Source organism: Elgaria multicarinata, chromosome 4, assembly GCF_023053635.1.
Source record: "Elgaria multicarinata webbii isolate HBS135686 ecotype San Diego chromosome 4, rElgMul1.1.pri, whole genome shotgun sequence".
In the NCBI taxonomy this organism is placed as follows: domain Eukaryota; kingdom Metazoa; phylum Chordata; class Lepidosauria; order Squamata; family Anguidae; genus Elgaria; species Elgaria multicarinata.
The window spans coordinates 32828076-32846892 of NC_086174.1; the positions used below are offsets into that span (position 1 = coordinate 32828076).

General features: G+C 44.5%; 1 protein-coding gene across 2 annotated transcripts in view; it reads right to left on the minus strand.

Annotated features, from left to right (window-relative positions):
- The window catches only part of PTPN14 (protein tyrosine phosphatase non-receptor type 14), a 156002-nt gene that overhangs the window by 23442 nt on the left and 113743 nt on the right, over positions 1-18817 (minus strand). For both annotated transcript variants that reach the window (XM_063124044.1, XM_063124045.1), the window contains exons 8-14: positions 17661-17749; positions 15289-15376; positions 11941-12023; positions 7596-7653; positions 7232-7310; positions 2237-3714; positions 804-947 (exon numbers count right to left, since the gene is read on the minus strand). In XM_063124044.1, the coding sequence (XP_062980114.1) occupies positions 804-947; positions 2237-3714; positions 7232-7310; positions 7596-7653; positions 11941-12023; positions 15289-15376; positions 17661-17749 (2019 nt within the window). The remainder of the gene's footprint in view (positions 1-803; positions 948-2236; positions 3715-7231; positions 7311-7595; positions 7654-11940; positions 12024-15288; positions 15377-17660; positions 17750-18817) is intronic.

The following is an 18817-nucleotide window of genomic DNA, read 5'->3' on the forward strand; positions in this document are numbered from 1 at the left end:
GACTTTGGGACAGTCACAGATTCTCAGCCCAACCTACCTCACAGGGTTGTTGTTGTGAGAATAAAATGGAGAGAAGGAGGAAGATTATGTATGCCGCCTTGGGTTCCTTGGAGGAAAAAAAGGCAGGCTATATATGTAATAAATAAATACATATGTCCCAGTGTGTGCCAGCCCCCAGCCCCTTGTTATGTTGAGTGACAGGGCTGAACAGGAACGCTACTTGAACATGAGTAGGCCTCTCCACATGATTGAGGACCCTGATAAAGCAAGATCCCTGATCACACTGGTGAAGTCTTATTTGCATGTGTCAAATACCCTTCAGTGCTTATGAAAGTCAAAATGAGTGAAGAGAGCCAGTATGGTGAGTAGAAGTTAAAATGCTGGGTTAGGACCTGCATTCAAATTCTTGCTCAGACCATGAAACCTACTGGCCCAGTCACTCTCGCTCAGCCTAATCTACCTCACAGGGCTGTTGTTAAACTGGGGAGGGGAAAGTATGTATGCTGCTTTGAGCTCCTTGAAGGAAAGGAAAGGTAACAACCAATCAATAATTAAAAAAAGTACTCTCCTCAAATATTTTCGTTAAGGGCTCATCCATGGGGCAGGACCTAAAACTGCCCCCCACAAAAAAAATTATCCCCATGGTCCACTGCTGAACTTGTGTTCAGAATCACGTGTCTTGTGGGCATGTCTTATTGGGTGTATAGTCTACGTTTACATAGCTTTCCTTTTAATACTTCAGAAGCAGCGGCTGCCGACAGCAACCGAAACAGGACGCTTTGTTTTGCAAGGCCTATTCTTACCCGCTCATCCATTGGCACCTTGGCTCCTTCATCCTGGCTATCCTCAGGCACTGGAACTCGAGCGACTGAGAGCCCATTGAACGCTGCCAACATCAAGGGCCTCTTCTGGGCCTCCAGGCCTGCCATCTTCTGTTTCTCTAGATACTTTTGGCAAGAAAAGGCACGCTTTCATCTCGGGGTGATTAGAAATAATGCCAACAGAATGTTGGAATGTCTTTTTAATCTCCCACAAAATCTACAACGCCGGCCGAGTAGTGCAGATGATCACCATTAGCAGAGCAAATCCAAATGCGTCTCCTAAACTTTCTATTATTTCCCCTGGGGGGAGGAAGGGGGCTGTTCCTACGTGAGCGCAGAGTTTTAATTTCAAAGGAATGGTCCCACGATACAGAAGGCTTGCCATGAAAGACAGCGAACCACCACCACCCCCTCTCTCTCTCACGCTCTCATTCTGTGTACATGTTAGGCAGAGAGTGAGGAGAAACAAGCGAGCCAAGACAGTCACAAAGGTGATAACATAAGCCCAGACCGCTGCTGGGTTTTATACAGTGTTGCAACATTGAAATTAGGACAATGAGCTTCCTTAAGCGTATAGGGAATAAAGGCACAGACTACTGGGCAGATAGGAAACAAAGGCAGACAAGCAGCTCCAAACCATGGTTTGCCTGTTGTATGTTTGGATGCTCAAACCATTGTGCGGGCCCTTAATGTTGCCCACTGGCACGATGTCTGAATCTGAATCTGAATCATTTACTCCCGTAGTTCTTATATCTTGGAGGTTTGACTCGGAGCACTGAAAATCTGCATAGCAGGGGAGCAGAGAATTTGGTATGTAATGGAGTGAGGCATGAGAATTTCAGCATCATTCTTGATAAATTTTCTAGCCAATATGATTACAGCTGAAGTTTCTACTCATGCGACATTCTTGATCCGACTCTTTCCCCCCCAATCGGCCACACACTGAGAGAGGCAATTACTTAGGGTGACCATATGAAAAGGAGGACAGGGCTCCTGTATCTTTAACAGTTGCATAGAAAAGGGAATTCCAGCAGGTGTCGTTTGTATATATGGAGAACCTGGTGAAATTCCCTCTTCATCGCAACAGTTAAAGCTACGGGAGATATACTAGAGTGACCAGATTTAAAAGAGGGCAGGGCACCTGCAGCTTTAACTGCTGTGATGAAAAGGAAATTTCACCAGGTTCCCCATATATACAAATGACACCTGCTGAAATTCCCTTTTCAATACAACTGTTAAAGATACAGGAGCCCTGCCCTCCTTTCCATATGGTCACCCAACAATTACTCCTACCATAAAACTACTTTAAAAGGTCCTTCCATTTTAACGGCACAGAAGACACTTTTTAAAACAAACAAACATGACATATTGTTACTTTTCGGAAATGCCACCATCCTCGCGGAAAAGATACTCACCCTCATCTCTCTTTCGATGATGCTGTCTTCAATAGAGAACATTTCAGAGACAGGCCTCTCCTTCACCGGCTCTTTCTTGACTCTTTCCTTGACGCTGGTGAGGTCGGGCTCAGAGATGGAGGGGCCGAGCGAAGAGCCATTCATCACCATTTGGTCAGTCCGAGAGATGCTGATGGCCTTTGCGGGCCCTGGCCTCATCGCCTTGGCTCGAGACACGGCCAGCGAGACGTTCATCGGATCATTCCGCAGGGCTCCATTGCTGACACTTTTTCTCGGACCAGGATACTCGGGAGGAGGCTTATTTGGTATCCTGGCCAGGGCGGCTTGCAGCTGAGCACTGTATTCCATGTTTTCATGGAGCGCTGCCATGGAAGGCACGCGTTCTGAAGGTTCCTCCTCTTCGCTTTCACTGCTGTGGATCAACATTGTGGCATCTGAGAAGGTCTTCTTGTGCTGGTAGTGAGGGAGCTGCTGAACCTTGTGGCCCCTCACTGCCACCACCTCCTCCGGCTGCACCTGCTCGCGCAAGGTGTTCCTGCGCGGCAGGGGAGCATTCAGGCTTTTCAAAGCCATGGCTTCTATGCCGCGCACCATGTTGCTGATCACTTCCAAGCTGTGGCGCTTGTTGGCAGCGGCGTGATGTTTGACCGTCATCAGGGGCTCGCTAACTTCCTGGAGGGACTGGTGGACAACTGGGGAGCTGTCCTCTTGAAAGGTCTTCACCAAGAGCTGGACCTTCCGAGTGACGAGGTCGGGGCTGCTGCCGCTCACATACTTGTGGCGGTGGCTGGCGAGGTCAGGGGTGCTGGTGGCAGGGCGCGGGCGCGGGTAGGGAGGCGGTGGCCTGAAAAGGTAGTTCTTTAGGATGTGCGCAGTGCCGCACCTCTGAGTGTTGGGGAGCTGCATGTTGGCCAGCTCCGGTGTGCTGACGGTGTGAGAAATGGCACTGGAGGCTGTTTTCGTCTGTGCAGCATTTATGGGGTTCACTTGCTCGGAAGGAGCAATGTGTTTTTTGTAAGTGCCTTGGGGCCCATATGCAATGGTGTAAGGAGATCTCTCCCGGATCTCCGGCTGGCTATACACGAGGTCTTTGGGTTGGTTGTAAGCGTGCGTGTTTCCAATGTTGAGGTTCCTCAAAGATTGGCTTTGGCTATCCGTGTGAACAACCCCTCTTTTCATTTGCCTCATCACAGTATCATAGTCTGGCGTCGGCCTATAGGAAGGTACAATGATTGCACTGTGTCTATGGCTTGGGATGTAGTCTGCTCTCATGATGTCACTTCCAGGTATGCTGAGGTTGGAGGACACTGGAGAAGCTTGCATGAAATTCTGGGAGTGGTTGAGAGAGTTCATACTCTGGGCACTGCACACGCTGCCGTTGGGGACGTTGCCGTTCATGTAGCTGTCCATTGCACATCGGTCCAAGCTGGTCTGAGATCGATAGTAAATCATCTCCTCGTTGCCATGAAAAATGCTATCTGTGTACAGGAGAAACAGAAAATGAGTGGATAAAAAATGATGGAACAAATAGGCTAATATAATGAATAAAGAGAGGATACAGAAACATTCTTAAGGCTATATCCCAGTCCCAGAGGTAGCAACCCCACTTGTTTGCCCTCAGCTAGCTATGGAAGTAGGAGGGGCCCAGTGTAGTCATGGAGTTCTCCACAGTCAGAAACAGGAACATGGTCAAGAGGCAAGGGGCTCTGGAGTGCTCACAATCCAGCAAGTCCTTCCAGGGAGAGGACCTCCAATGTATACATGGAGCTCTCTTGCCTGCAAAAACATGGGAGTGCTCCATATGTGTGCCTCTCCATACCTGTGAGCAGAAATGTCTCCACTCCCTGTTCCAGTTTAGAGGTGTGAAGGCCCAGAAAAACACACAGAAAAAGTAGGGGGGGGGAACACACTTTCCTCCTTTCCTCCCCCCAAGGGCCATTTTGTTTTTTTCCTGAAAAAATTGAGAAATTTAACAGCTCTGATTTTGAATTATTTTCCTTCAGAATTGAAGATAAGGTGATTATATAATATTACCCAGTCTTCACTCCCCCCACCCTTATGTTTAAATACTATATATTAAGAATACTTTTATAGAAAGACTAGAGATGTAAAATGTCTGGAAATAATGAAGCTATTGAGGAGAGGGGTATCCTCTCAGTAAGATTTCTACCATAGTTATTGTTTTCTATTTCTTATTAAAATTATTGATCTAATGTATCTTCCTTATATGTGAGAAGAGTCAATGTATCATAATATGGAAGAAAAGGTACATTATTGACCATTTAGGTTTTGTTCTACAGAGTTGTGTTTCTGGGCTTGTTCTGGTTAGATTCTGACAAAGTCATTTAATGTAGTTCTAATCTAAAACCCACATGTGGGGAAAAAGTCTGTTAAGTTATCCTGCCGCTTCACCCTATCCGACGGAACAGCATGTGGGTTATCCCAATTGTGCTTCTTTTTCTAAAATTAACTTTGAGTTTACTTTTAAACGTTTATAATTGAAATGATAATTTTATGAGCAAACCAAGTTATACATAAGGCTGATTTGTGTTCCTAAAGCAGCCCTCCCCAACCTGGTGTCCTCCAGATGTTTTGGACTACAATGCCCAGCATGCCTGACTATTGGCCATGCTATCTGAGTCTGATGGGAACTGTAGTGCAAAACATCTGGAGGCACCCGTTTGGGGACTTCTGCCCTAAAGCAACAAAATGACTTTAGATCTGTAAAGAGTGCTAAAATATAAGTAGCTTTCTCTGTGGTGGCACCCAGTTGTGGAATATCCTCTCCTTGGAGGCCCGACTGGCGCTGACGCTAGCTTCGTTTTGGCGCCAAGTTAAAACATGGCTTTTTATTAAAGCCTTTGAAGGCTAAATTCTCCAAGGTTGCACACAGTTGTAATGATTTTAATTGTTCTTATTACTTTTAAGCTTCTCTACTGGTTTTAGTTTGTCAATGATTTAATACATTTTTAGCTGTATATATTATTGTTTTACATGGTTTTTATTTTATCTGTACACCGTCTTGAGATCCCACTGATATAGGGTGGGATACAAATGTTTTAATGGATAAATATATAAATAAAATAAGTATTGCTTATTTTTCCATTTCCCCCCCAAAATTCATTTCTTTCCTGAAACCTTCAAGAAAAAAACCCATTTCTTTTCCATGGCTTCAAACTTTTTGGAAATTTTTAATTTTCCAGTTAATAGGAAATTGGCTTGCCCAGATGTTTTGTACCCTCATCTGAATACATGTAGAGCTCTAGATTAGAGGCATTTGGACATACCGTATTTCTTCGATTGTAAGACACCATCAATTGTAAGACGCACACTAATTTCAGTACCACCAACAGAAAAAAAAAAACTAAGACACACCCGCGATTCTAAGACGCACCCCTTTTTTAGAGATGTTTATATGGGGGGAAAAGTGCATCTTAGAATCGAAGAAACAGGGTATCATTGTTTTATGGCTGACTGTGTGTAGGGCCATTTGTTGGTTTGTAGGACACTTGGACCACTAATGGTGGAAGCAGGAGTTACAAACAGAAAAACAAACAGTCACACTGCCCAAAGCGTAGCACAAATAAAGCCACCATCTATTCACAAAATTTGGGAGAGAATTAGAGGCTGCTGGTCACAGAGTACACAGAAATGACCGTAAGGAGGAAACAAAAATCATTTGGGATGGGGTCTCTCTCACCATCAGACACTCTCGTCAAGTCCCCTCTGATTAAAAAAAACCCTCAACTTCCTGTCTCTGCAGTTTGTGTCAGAACGCAAGTATGTGTGCCTGAAGGATTTTGCCACAATGCAGGAAAGGCAAAGAAAGATGCTCCTACTTCACAGGGGTAAGAGTTTTCCTGAACAACAAGCCAAGTATTAGGCATGTCTCAAGTATTAGGCATGTCTGCGACAAACCATGTTACTGCGTGGGAAATTTCTGGGCTGCGAGCCAAATGTGGACCTTCAAGGCCTCTCAAACTGGATCACTCTTCCCAAGTCATGTCTTCTGTCCAACCCCACTCTGGGTTATTGGTATTATTTATTCCATCCTACTCTGTCACTCAACTACGAAGCTGACAGAGGTAACTGTACACAAGCTGGGGAAGATGGATGCTTGGATGAAAATCTGTTTCTGTTCTTGTGCAATGAACAAAGGTAAGAGGCACCTCTGTAACCCCAGACAGTATTGGTTCTGGCCATTGGTTCTGGAACAAGGACCCTGAAAGGTTTCGTCGGAGGTCATGCAGACCCTGACAGGAGAAAGATTCTCCCAATCCTGCCTTATGGCAAGGCAGTGCCTCATAGCTTCAAACATTTCTTGAATCTGCGATATGGAGGTATAACAATATTGATGTACCTGTGGCTCAGTCCAGCCAACACGTTAGTCAACACAGTGTGAAAACTCCACTCAACGGTTGTGTGACTCCCCACACAACATGTTCTAACTCCACCGTTGTGTGACTGTGGGCTACCGTGGACTTGAGTAAAATCCATCACAACATTTGATTGACAGTTCCTCTCCCGGTCATCCCGATGGTATCCCATCAGCTGTTGCTGCAAAAAAAACAATCTCGGCAGCAATCTTAGAGCGGCACTCGCTCCTTTTGCCACTCGTGCCAGGGAACTCTGCAATCAGTGGGAAAAGTCCACCTAACGCAACAGAAAACTCCACGGAGTCTACCACACAACACGCAACACAACAGTTGTGCAGGAACTCTCCTCCACACAGTGTGGATATTCTGCATGAAGTGTTTTCCAAAAAAACTCCACCGTGGGGTGGAGTTTTCCCGCCAGACAACACATTTCTCAACAGTGGTATAAAAACTCCACTATAGAGTTCTAAAACCACCATTGAGAAACATGTTGTCTGAACTGAGCCTGTTACTGCAAAGATTAGATCAAGTTTCTGACATCCTTTGAAAACTGCATGTGCTATATAAAAAGGCTATTATTATTATTATTATTATTATTATTATTATTATTATTAAATACCTTGTGAATTGTGAGTTTCAGTGTAGTGTTCTCCACACTGGACATGCATAGGAGGCATAATAAAGGGGTGCTGCCTTGGCTAAAATGTAAACAGAAAAATACAATATAACATTTATTTATGGAACAAATCTAGCAGTGACTCTTCAGTCATCTTTCCACAAAATAACGTTTTAATGTTAATATGCTATTACTACAGTATTCACTTTATTGATTTTTAACTTTTTGCATTTAACTTTTAGTTTTTTTTCCCGCAGTTAACACAAACAGCTGTAGGTTTGTTTGTTTGGGTTTTTTTTTTTTGTTCCTAGTTGTTTTGATTTTAATTGTGCCCCATTGAGAACTTCACTGGTCTAAAGATATTTACCAAGGATGATCTACTCCAGGTGGGCCGTCGCCTGATAGGAGGGGGAGAATTTGATTGTCTGTGGGAGAAAAATGGAAAGATATTCATAGTAATCATCACACTATAAAAAGCATATTCTTATCAAAAAGTACCAAAAAAGAAAAAAAATCCCATTGCATACTGCAGCTATCTACTTTGTAACAGATATGAAAACATATATTTCAAAAATTAGGAAGCATTAAAAGCTTCCTTTAATTATAAAGACATTAACATTTCGTAACACACATGCCCTTTTTTTTTTTAAAAAAGACCTTATTTTATCCTGAAAATGCAAGGGGAAAAATCTAAAGGGAAAGAACTAAAGGATTGTGAGGAATGAGAACTCAACTGGAATCAAAGACGAATAAACTTGGGTTAGGCCTGCCTTCCCACAACCTGGAATTCTCCAGATGGTATGAGTACCACACCCATCATCCCCAGCCAATGTGGTCGATGATGGGAGTTGTAGTCCAGCACATCTGGATGGCACCAAATAAAGGAAGGCTGGTTTGGGCAAAGAAGAAGAAGAAAAATAGGAAAACAACAAGAGAGCATAGCAAGTCACTAACAAGGCAATGCACACAGGCCGAGACAGAAAACGGATAAAATAAATGCTGAACATTATGTTAGAGTAGCAGGATGCATGGTGGGAGGATTTAAGGAGGAACAGACCAAAAAAACAAAAAAGAATAATAATAAAAAACATTCACAAGACACAGCAGGAGTAAAGTGCTTACGTGTAGAGAGGAAAGATGGAATTTCTCCTCTTACATTTTCTGATCTGGTGAATGACGTGATGTGCAATTAGAAAATACACACACACACAAAGAGATGTGAACAGCAGAGCCATTTTTAAAACACAGAGATCAGAAAAGGTCTTCAGATAGAAATCACTTGCCTTAAACAATCCTTCTAGGCTACGATCCCGCTAGTATTCATTTTATTGATTTCTGAATGCATAAAGCCTGACCTCTTGGCCAAGGCTTCATAGGCCGTTAACCCAAAAATACAAGAAGCAGTAATAGAATAAAAAAACCAAAGAAGATAACCCAACAAACAATAAATAAAAACAGGGGAAAAGCCAACTCAACTGCCAGAAAAATACTATGAATAGCAATTATCCCCAAACGGTAATTACCCAAAGGGTAATTGCCCTCTAGAACCATTTATTTATTACACTGTTATCCTGTTCTTCATCCAAGATGCTCAGGGCAGTATTCCTTGCCCACTCCCTGTTTATCCTCATAACAGCCCTGCAAGGTAGGTTGGGCTGAAAGTCGGTTCTTGTCCCCAGACCACCCCAGTACGTTTCATGGCTGAGGAGCAATTTGAACAGGCCTCCTCATTCAGAGTCCGACATTCCACTACACCATACTGGTTTTCTATTTCATCATGACCAATGTAAAAGATATGAGTTTTCTGTATTTGAACCATATTCTGGGCTGGAGCATTATTACCCCCAAAAGTCATACTTTCATATCATCAAGCCTTCAAGCACATAGGAGGAAACTGACGCAAACAGGCTCCTTCGCTATTGTCCACCACACCCTGTGCTATAGACAGTATTCTGCTCTGAGAGGCAAGTCCATTCCTCTAGTACTCTTCCTATTTCTGAAAACTGGCTACAGCTCTGGTGCTTTGTGATAAGGGAAGAACCACAATTTTCTAAACTGCAGATGATTGTTTTTTAATCCCACTATCCGGAGTCCAAAGCACTTCAAACATTGAAGTCACTTGAAATCTGAGTTGTATTCGCTCAGCAACCTATATTCTGTTGTACTCGCTAAGTGACTAGCCATAGCTAGACATAAGGTTTATCCCTGGATCATCCAGGGGTCAAACCTGTTCATCTAGGTGACACACAGGGGATCCAGTGCTCAGGCAGGGGCGAACCCTGGATGATCCCAGGATAAACCTTAGGTCTAGCTTTGGCCATAGAGGTTGAGTCTGGGTTGTTGCAGAACCATGGGCTGTTTGTTGAACCGTGGATTAGTGTGAACCCAGGACATTTTCCACAGGATGGCTTGTTAACCATGCAGAGTGGCTTCTTTTCACAAACAAGCCACCTTGAGAACCCATGGTTTGTTGTTCGGTCATTCAGGGTGGTTAACAAGCCACACTGCGGAAAATGTCCTAGGTTCAGAAGCACACTAATCCGTAGTTCAAAACAATCACAGTTCAAAATAACCCACACTCAACCACTGTGTGGATTAGCACGTTGTGTGAACAGCCCCATTCTGACCTGCTTTGCATGATTGCAGCATGACTAACAAGCTGTGGTGGGTGCTGGCTGGATTTCCCCAATTATCCTCACTGGTGTGGCTTGCCGTTTTGTCCAAAACTGGGTGGCATGGCTAGGTAGAGGGGGCAGCAACCCTCAAATAGCTCATGAGCTGCTGTTGAGTTGTTTGTGGGTAACTGCTCCTCCTCTCCCCACAAAAAAGCCATGTCACCCAGGTTCAGACAACACAGCAAGCTGAACCAGCAAGGGTTATTAGGGAAATCCAGCAGGCACACAACTGGCATGTGTGGCAGAAGAAATATTTATTTCCCTCACTGCAATCATGCAAACCGCCCTACAGACTCTAGTGAAGGTTTACTTGTGTCTTTCCAATCCCTTTGCTCATGTTCCCTATTAACCATCAGTACTGGGGCAGATTAAAGTCAACCTTGTACATGGAGAGGTCCTCAGCCAATAAACCCTAAATACTTAAGTGAGCTTGACAATGCTGCCATGTGCTCAGCTTTTCCCTCCGTTATGCAAGTTCAACAGATGGCAACACTGATAAGACAGATGTGGATGTACAGCTTGTAAGTGGGGCTGCAAGGTCAACGAGGGCGTCTTCTCAGCTGTGCCATTAACTCATCAAAGGCTGGAATATCATTTGCTGCCCGCTAGCAAAAGGATTTGACTAATGTGGAACAATAATTAGAGGTGGGGGCACAGACCATGCAATCTTATGCATGTCTACTCAGAAGGGAGTCCTACTGAATTCAATGGGCCTTACTCCCGAGTATGTGCATATGGGATTGCGGCTTTAATCAAGGTGTGGTTACCTTAAACTCTGGGGAAACTCTGGCCCTCCAGATGATATAGGACTACAACTCCCATCATCCCTGACCATTGTCCAAGAAATTTATTTAATTTATTTTCAATAAGCCTTAATATGATTCTGTCCCACTAGAGACAAACATTACAATTTTTCCTGGCTAGGGCTGATGGGAATAGGAATCCAACAAGTTCTGGAGAGTCCCCGGTGTATTATATGCTTTAATATTTTCCCCATTCATTCATAGATATAGACAGATTACCGTTAGCTATCCCCATAGGCCAATTTGAACACACCTCTGAGCCAGCTCTTCTGTCTAAGCAACTTGCTACTGGGAGAAGCTGGTGAATGCTCAACTCAGCCCCAGCCCTGCCATCTGCCAGCCTGCTCTGGAACTTGACCACAGGCTGATCTTTGGCTATGTCATTTGCCTGTGTCCCTTTGCTCCCTCGTCCACCTGTGAAGGAACTAGAACCCCAGCTATGCCTACATCCTATGGCCTGTCTCTGTGTTTCACCAAGCCCTGACAGATATTCTACCTTAATCATCAAAAGACACAAAAGGGGACTTGGAATCCTGGCTTATTATCTCGGTTTGTTATGTTAAGCGGCATTGAACAGATTGATAGTTAATCACCAAAAGGAACAAGAAGAATCCTGGCTTGTTATCCTGGCTTGTTATCCTGGCTTGTTATGTTAACTGGCATTGAGCAGACTGATAGTTAATCAACAAAAGGCACAAAAGGGGTTCTGCAATCCTGGCTCTTTATCCTGGTTTGTTATGTTAAGCAGCATTGAGCAGGTTGATAGTTAATCACCAAAAGGCACAAAAGGGTCCCGGCATCCTGGCTTGTTCTCCTGGTTTGTTGACTGGCATGGGGATTTGACGGAGCTGCAGAGGGAGGATAGCAACGGCAACTCCCATTGCACAAGTAGAAATGATATTGTACGATGTTGGATTTAACCCAGCATCTGGGAGCAGCCACTGAGAAGGCCCTCCCTTCCCTTTCAACTGAAGGCTTCCAAGGTGCTTACAACAATAAGCTTTCCCTTCGTTGCACCTGTAATGTCCCAGTCAAGAAAGCACGTATTATGTATATCGGCTCTTATCTTGGATCTCTGAACTACAGTTATCATCTTTGATTTTGCTGTATCTGCAAAGAGCCAGATGGAGAACAAATCATAAAAATGCCCTCAGCAAGCCAAAAGCCTGCACCAAAATGAGATCGCTTCTCATTCCCCACGGCGAGCCAGAATTTGAAAAGGGTATGTACTCACTCTGTGCAGATTTTGTTTTGTTTGTAAAACTTGTGCTTCGCAGCAAACAGCCGTGAAATGTACTTGGCATTTTCAAGGTCATCCTTTAAAAGCAGGAAGGTGGGGGTGGGAGCGGGAGCGAGAGGGGAAGGCAGAAAAAACACACACATCTAATTACACCCTGGCCAGCATAGCAAAGAGTTATGTAACAGGGGCTACATTCTCCTAAAATATTAAGTAGGAATAATGCTCTGCTCAGAAAGACACGTGCAAAAAATCCAAGTCACTGCAGTACTGGGATGCTAATGCAACCTTGTCAGACCATCTGGGCACAGAGAGTGGTCTGATGGACAAATGATGCTGTTACACTGTTAAACCTAAGTAGGACTTTGCCTGTTCAGGGCCTGGAATCAGAGATGGACTAAGAGCCCCATGCAAGTAACTCTGAGAGCAGCGTAAAAGTACACCAATACATTTACCCAGGCTGCATAGTTTATACAACGGCCCTTACAGTGGAGCTTCCCTAGACCATCATCCATGGGGTTATCCGAGCCCATGGATTCCCATGGAGAGTGGAGTGCTGCCCCTATCCAAAGGTATTGATGGATCCCCACTCTCGTTCTTGTTGGCTACGGTGACCAGATTCAAAAGAGGACAGGGCTCCTGCAACTTTAGCTGCTGTGATGGAGAGGGGATCTCACCAGGTGTTGCATGCATACAAATGACATCTGCTGAAATTCCCTTTTCAATACAACGGTTAAAGATACAGGAGCCCTGTCCTCCTTTCCATATGGTCACCCTATCGTTGGCAAGCTGCCTAAGGAAACAGGGAATTAGAAGATATAAGCATTTATAGGACAGTTGGGTGGAGATCTTGGGCATCCAGTCGAGTAGCACATCTCTCCTTGAATCTCCCATCTACTGGACAAGTACCAGCAAAACCTCAAGCGAAAGAGAAGCGTTTGTTCGGGTTGCTTTACCTTACTTCTACAGTGTCACCAGGCTACTTGAGGCTACTTTATGGCAGGGGTGTTGAACCTCAGGCCCGTGGGCCAAATCCGTCCCTCACAGGATGGCCATGCCACCTTCCCTGGCACCAACCCCCTTTCCCCACCCATTTGAAGGTTTCACAGTTTTTGTATGGTTTTTCCTCCTTCCAAAAGGTTGACACGCCTCTGCTGAGGCTTAGAGACTAGCAGTAAGAGCTTTGAGCCAAAATATGCTGGCATTTTTTTTTCTGCTTTCATCCACACCCCTTTTGCTTGTGGCCCCCAAGAGCTTCTCCGAAAATTAATTCAGCTCTCAGGCTGAAAGAGGTTTGACACCCCCTGCTGTAACGGAATTCAAGGAATGGGGCCATATTGCGATTGGGGTCTGCGCATGGAAGTGCGGGAATCTATTATGTCCTTTCCTCAGGCATCTAGCCTGCCATTAAGGGTGAGCTACTCTGCTAAGCCAGGAGCCGGGTCAAACCCGGCCCCTCTCTTAGGCTTCCATTGCAAGTGTGGTTAGGGTGACCATATGAAAAGGAGGACAGGGCTCCTGTATCTTTAACGGTTGTACAGAAAAGGGAATTTCAGCAGGTGTCATTTGTATGCATTCACCACCTGGTGAAATTCCCTCTGCATCACCATAGTTAAAGCTGCAGGAGGAGTCCTCTTTAGTATCTGCTCACTCTAGTATAGCTCCTTCTGCTTTAACTGTGGTGATGCACAGGGAATTTCACCAGGTGCTGCATGCATACAAATGACACCTGCTGAAATTTCCTTTTCTATGCAACTGTTAAAGATACAGGCGCCCCGGCCTCCTTTTCTTATGGTCACCCTAAGTGTGGTGAGACCTGCTTGCGTCATCCCCACCCGGAGCCACGGAACCCCAAGTAGATGAGACAGGAAGGTCCCCAAAGGCAAACCATATCCTGGCACATGGGCCTATAGAAATCCTATTGTGGTCCACTCCAGCCTTCCCCAACCTGATGTTGTCCAGGTAGGTTGGACTACAACTCCCACCAACCAGCTGGCTGAGGGATGATGCGAGTTGTAGTTCAACACATCTGGAGAATAATCAGGTTGAGGAAAGCTGATCCACCACATGCCTCAGGACACCCTCCTTTTCCTATTAGGGGACAGGTGCAGGGACCAAGAATTATAATAATAATTTATATAGCACTTTCTAACGAAGCGCTGTACATGAGATACCCTTCACATCCCTGCACAGCGGTGGCATAGAGAGGCAATAGGGGAGAGGTTTGCATAGTCCCTTCTAGAGCAATATGGGGCACTTCAGCAATTGTTGGGTGGATTGGTATTCTGGCAACATACTTATCTTCTATTCATTTGAAATACACATTTGAATCTCCATGATGGCTATATGAATCTTCAGATTTAGAAGCATTGTACTTTTATACTGGCTGCGGGGGAGCAGCAGTAGGAGGGGCTACAGCCTCCTAGCCCTGCTTGGGAACGTCCTAGAAGCATCTGGTTGACCACTGTGGGAAGCCAAATGAGGGACCAGATCGACCTTTGGTCTGATCCAGCAAGGCTCTTCTGATGTTCTCATGAAATGGAGCCTTCATGATTAGGATCTCTGATTGCCGAAGCCAAAAGTTAGCATCCAATGTTAATCCCAGGTAGAGTAGACCTATTAAAACGAATGGGCAAGTTAGTCATGACTAACTTAAATCTCTTTCATTTCAGTGGGTCTACTCTATGCAGGACTAATACGGGATACTACCCTAAGAAGAAACATTCAGACATGCTTATTATATTATGCTTTGCCTATGAACTTCCCAAGGCATTTGGCTGGCCACTGATGGAGACAAAAGACTGGGCTACACGGATCCTAGTCTCATCCTGCAAGGCAGCTATTATGCTCAGTGGGTGACACTAGCCCTATTTAGACTTTCATCAATGTGGAGAGGTGCATGTGACCCCAGCCCCTTTCACCCCTGACCTTGGGAGATGGCAGCCATGTTCAGCTGAATATGGACACAGTCCTCCCAATGATTGGCAACCATGTAAAGGTCTCCATGTAAAGGTTCCCAATTGCGGTGACACCCTCCCTTCAGGCTTTCCTGCTCCACAGGAAGGTCAGGAATGGAGTGGTGCATGTGGCCACCCCACGGATTCAAGTTATGAGCAGCGGAATAGGGCCACTGGTAGCCAACCAACTATTACCAACCCTTGCAATCCACTCCCAAGCTTCTGGGGCGATCTCAAGGAGGTCAGTTCGCCATGTTGGAAAACCCTCTTTAAGAATCTGTCACTCTTGAAATAAAAGAAATAATGCGCTTAGCCATACAAGAAAGACCCTGTGGTTAAATAATAATAATAATAAGCTCCCGATACTGAACGTTTATGCTTTGCTTACCGTATGAAAGAGCACAGTTTCTTCTTTGTTAAGCAGCTCCACAGCAATTGAAGACTTGTTATGAGTTATATTTCCAATGTCATTCCACCTGCAGAAACAAAACTCTAGTTCACCTTTCACTGGTTTTTATTATGTGGCTGGTTCTTCTCTCTGAGATTTCAGTGACAGTTGTGCTGCCAATTTGATGTTTTTAATGATCTTTTTTTGTACACTGCCTTGGAGGTTCCGTTTAAGACAAAAGGCAAGTTATACATATTTTAATAAATAACAAATAAATATATAGAATTCTTGTGCTCCTTGTATTATGAGAAATATTTATTGTAAGGAGAAACGTTTGACCATATCTCCCCACACGTGTATCTTCTAAATAGGAATGTGGATGGCTTTATTTCTCGTACAGAGTAACTGCAAGCCCTGATCAACAAAGCAGCAACGGAAGTAACCAACCAAATTTAATTGTTGTGTTCTTTTGCTGCAAATCAAGGTATTCACATGGTTCTCATGCTAAGAAACCAGTCTTAGGTTAAAAAGAAAGTGAGAGAGAAATCTGAAGCACAAATGAAAAAGTTAACAAGATTTAATTTTGTTATTATTATTATTTTCACTTTTCTTTGGGTAAACTCATGAATTATAACAAAAAGAATAAGATACAAACAACAGTAGCACAATACTTAAAGGCAGTATTTAAATATCGGTGAGAAAAGGGAGATCTGGCCTCAATCACCGCAAACCGAGCTTTGGTTGTTAGGAGGTATAAAAATGTAATAAAGAAATAAAGAAATTAAAAAGGAGCCCAGCAGGCTTTAGCCAACACAGCAGGTTTTCCTAAAAAGCCACGTTCAAATGAGGTGGCAATGGGAACGAAAAGGCGGGAACAAGCTGAACATGAGCCAACAGTGCGATATGGCTGCAAGAAAGGCCAATGCTATTTTGGGCTGCATTAATAGAAGTATAGCTTCCAAATCACGTGAGGTACTGGTTCCTCTCTATTCGGCCCTGGTTAGGCCTCATCTAGAGTATTGTGTCCAGTTCTGGGCTCCACAATTCAAGAAGGATGCAGACAAGCTGGAGCGTGTTCAGAGGAGGGCAACCAGGATGATCAGGGGTCTGGAAACAAAACCCTTTGAAGAGAGACTGAAAGAACTGGGCATGTTTAGCCTGGAGAAGAGAAGATTGAGGGGAGACATGATAGCACTCTTCAAATACTTAAAAGGTTGTCACACAGAGGAGGGCCAGGATCTCTTCTCGATCCTCCCAGAATGCAGGACACAGAATAACGGGCTCAAGTTAAAGGAAGCCAGATTCCGGCTGGACATCAGGAAAAATTTCCTGGCTGTTAGAGCAGTGCGACGGTGGAATCAGTTACCTAGGGAGGTTGTGTGCTCTCCCTCACTAGAGGCATTCAAGAGGCAGCTGGACAACCATCTGTCAGGGATACTTTAGGGTGGATTCCTGCATTGAGCAGGGGGTTGGACTCGATGGCCTTGTAGGCCCCTTCCAACTCTGCTATTCTATGATTCTATGATTCTATGAACAGGCAGCCTTACCTGAGAATTCCATAATAGGCCTAGAAAGGCATTTGTTTGCTAATGTGGAAGGCTAAAACTGCACCGGAGCAGAGGAGTATCTGCAAGCCCTCCCCCAAACACCCTTGGACATGTGGGCTCCTCAAACGCCTTTCAGCAAGGTTTCTAGTCGAGTTCCACTGAACAGGGCTAGAAGTAGTGCTGTGGCAAAAATTTCAACCATTCCATTTTCAGCATTTCGTGTGGGGGGGGAGGGGGGGAATGAAAACTTGGGCGAAAGAGGCGGGAAGAGGTGAGGATTTCAGAGAATTTTCTCCTGGGAAGGGGGACAGGTTTTCCACATATCTTTTTAAATGTAGCCAGTTGTTGAGGAGGGGTCTTCTTTCTTTCAATTTTTTTTTAAAAATAACAAACACCTCCAGCATTTTCAGGAGCCCAGGAGTTCATCCTAAATGCTTATTGGAGAGGGCAAGGTCACATGACTCCATTAAGCATTCACTAAGAACTGTTGGGCTCCTCCAAATGCCAGAGCAAGGGGGGTGGTTTTTTTTTGAAAAACTTTAAAAAATAGGAAGAAAGCCCCTCAGCAATCAGCTACACTTTAAAAAGCTTTGTGGAAACTCTGAATTCTCTCTCACACACACACCTGTGAAAGAGGCAGAAAAAAATATGGCTTTCTCAAGGAGAGAGAAAGTTTCCGAAAATAGGGGGCCAGGATTCAGCCCAGCACTAGTTAGAAGCCTTTGGGAGATCAGGCTCCAGGAGCCCTCCCACATGAAATCAATGGCAAGTTTAAAATGCTTAAAACTTTGGATGGATGAGACGTCCAGTTCCTTTTGATTGTACCTGTACATCACTGTGGGCCTTCCCATTCTATTCTTGACGAAAATCCCCATGCAGAAGATCCCAAGATTCATGTCGTTACCTTGATTGTCCTGCATTTGGGGGGAGGGGAGGGAGGGGAACAATGCGAACACTCAAAGCTGAATCCTACCAAAAGTGTAATCCTCAGGCAACAATTACAATATGTGGGAACAACAACACTATCGTATCTCTTATTTAGATGCCACTTGCATCAGATATTTCTGGGCAAGGTTTAGGCATTGTTATTTAAAGTATCTTTATCCCACTCCTCAGACCAAAACAACCCAAAAGCTCCTGGAGTGGCTTACACACAATCAATAAAACAAGAGAGGCATCCAGTCTAAAAACATAAGGAAAAAAAAGATTGGTAGGGAAGAAGACGAAAAATAATAAGGCAGAACCATTCAGCAGGGCTGAATGGTTCTGCCTTCCCTCTCATCTCCCTCTGTACAGCCTTCTGGAATGACTGCTGGTGAGGAGCAAACACCTCATGAGAAGAATTAAACCAGCTGGGACAGGCCTGCTGGTCTCATGTGTTGCGCTCAAATAAAATGAACAATGCACTTGCTTCTTTCTTATAAGACGTTCATCGGAGGTATGACTATCCAATACAATATTAGCACAAAATACACTGCTGTAGCTTAGACAAAGCAGTGCTTAAAAAACCTTGAAGGGTGCAATCCTGTGCATGGGACCAGGATACCCGAGAGTGTGCCTTCTCCCCTACCAACCTGCCCGGTCACTGAGGTCATCCGAGGCCATGCTCCTGGTGGTTCCACATAGACCCATCCTCCGATTGGAGTCCACCAGGGGAAGAGCCTTCAGCGTGGTGGCCCCCCTCCTATGGAATTCCCTGCCTCTGGAGGTCAGGCAGGCGCCAACTTTGCATTCCTTTCGGCACCTCCTGAAAACGGCATTGTTCCAGGAATCCTTTCCTTAACGACCAGCCACGGTTCACAGTATACCTTTCATTTTGCTTTTAAAAATCTATTTTAAGGTTTTTTTATTCTGTTTTTATTGTATTTTATTTTGTACACTGCTTTGAAATTTTGAATGGGGATTGGTAAATAAATATTGTAAATCAATAAATGACTGTTTAGACTGAAAAAAGTTCTACAACTCCCAGGATTCCCCAGCCA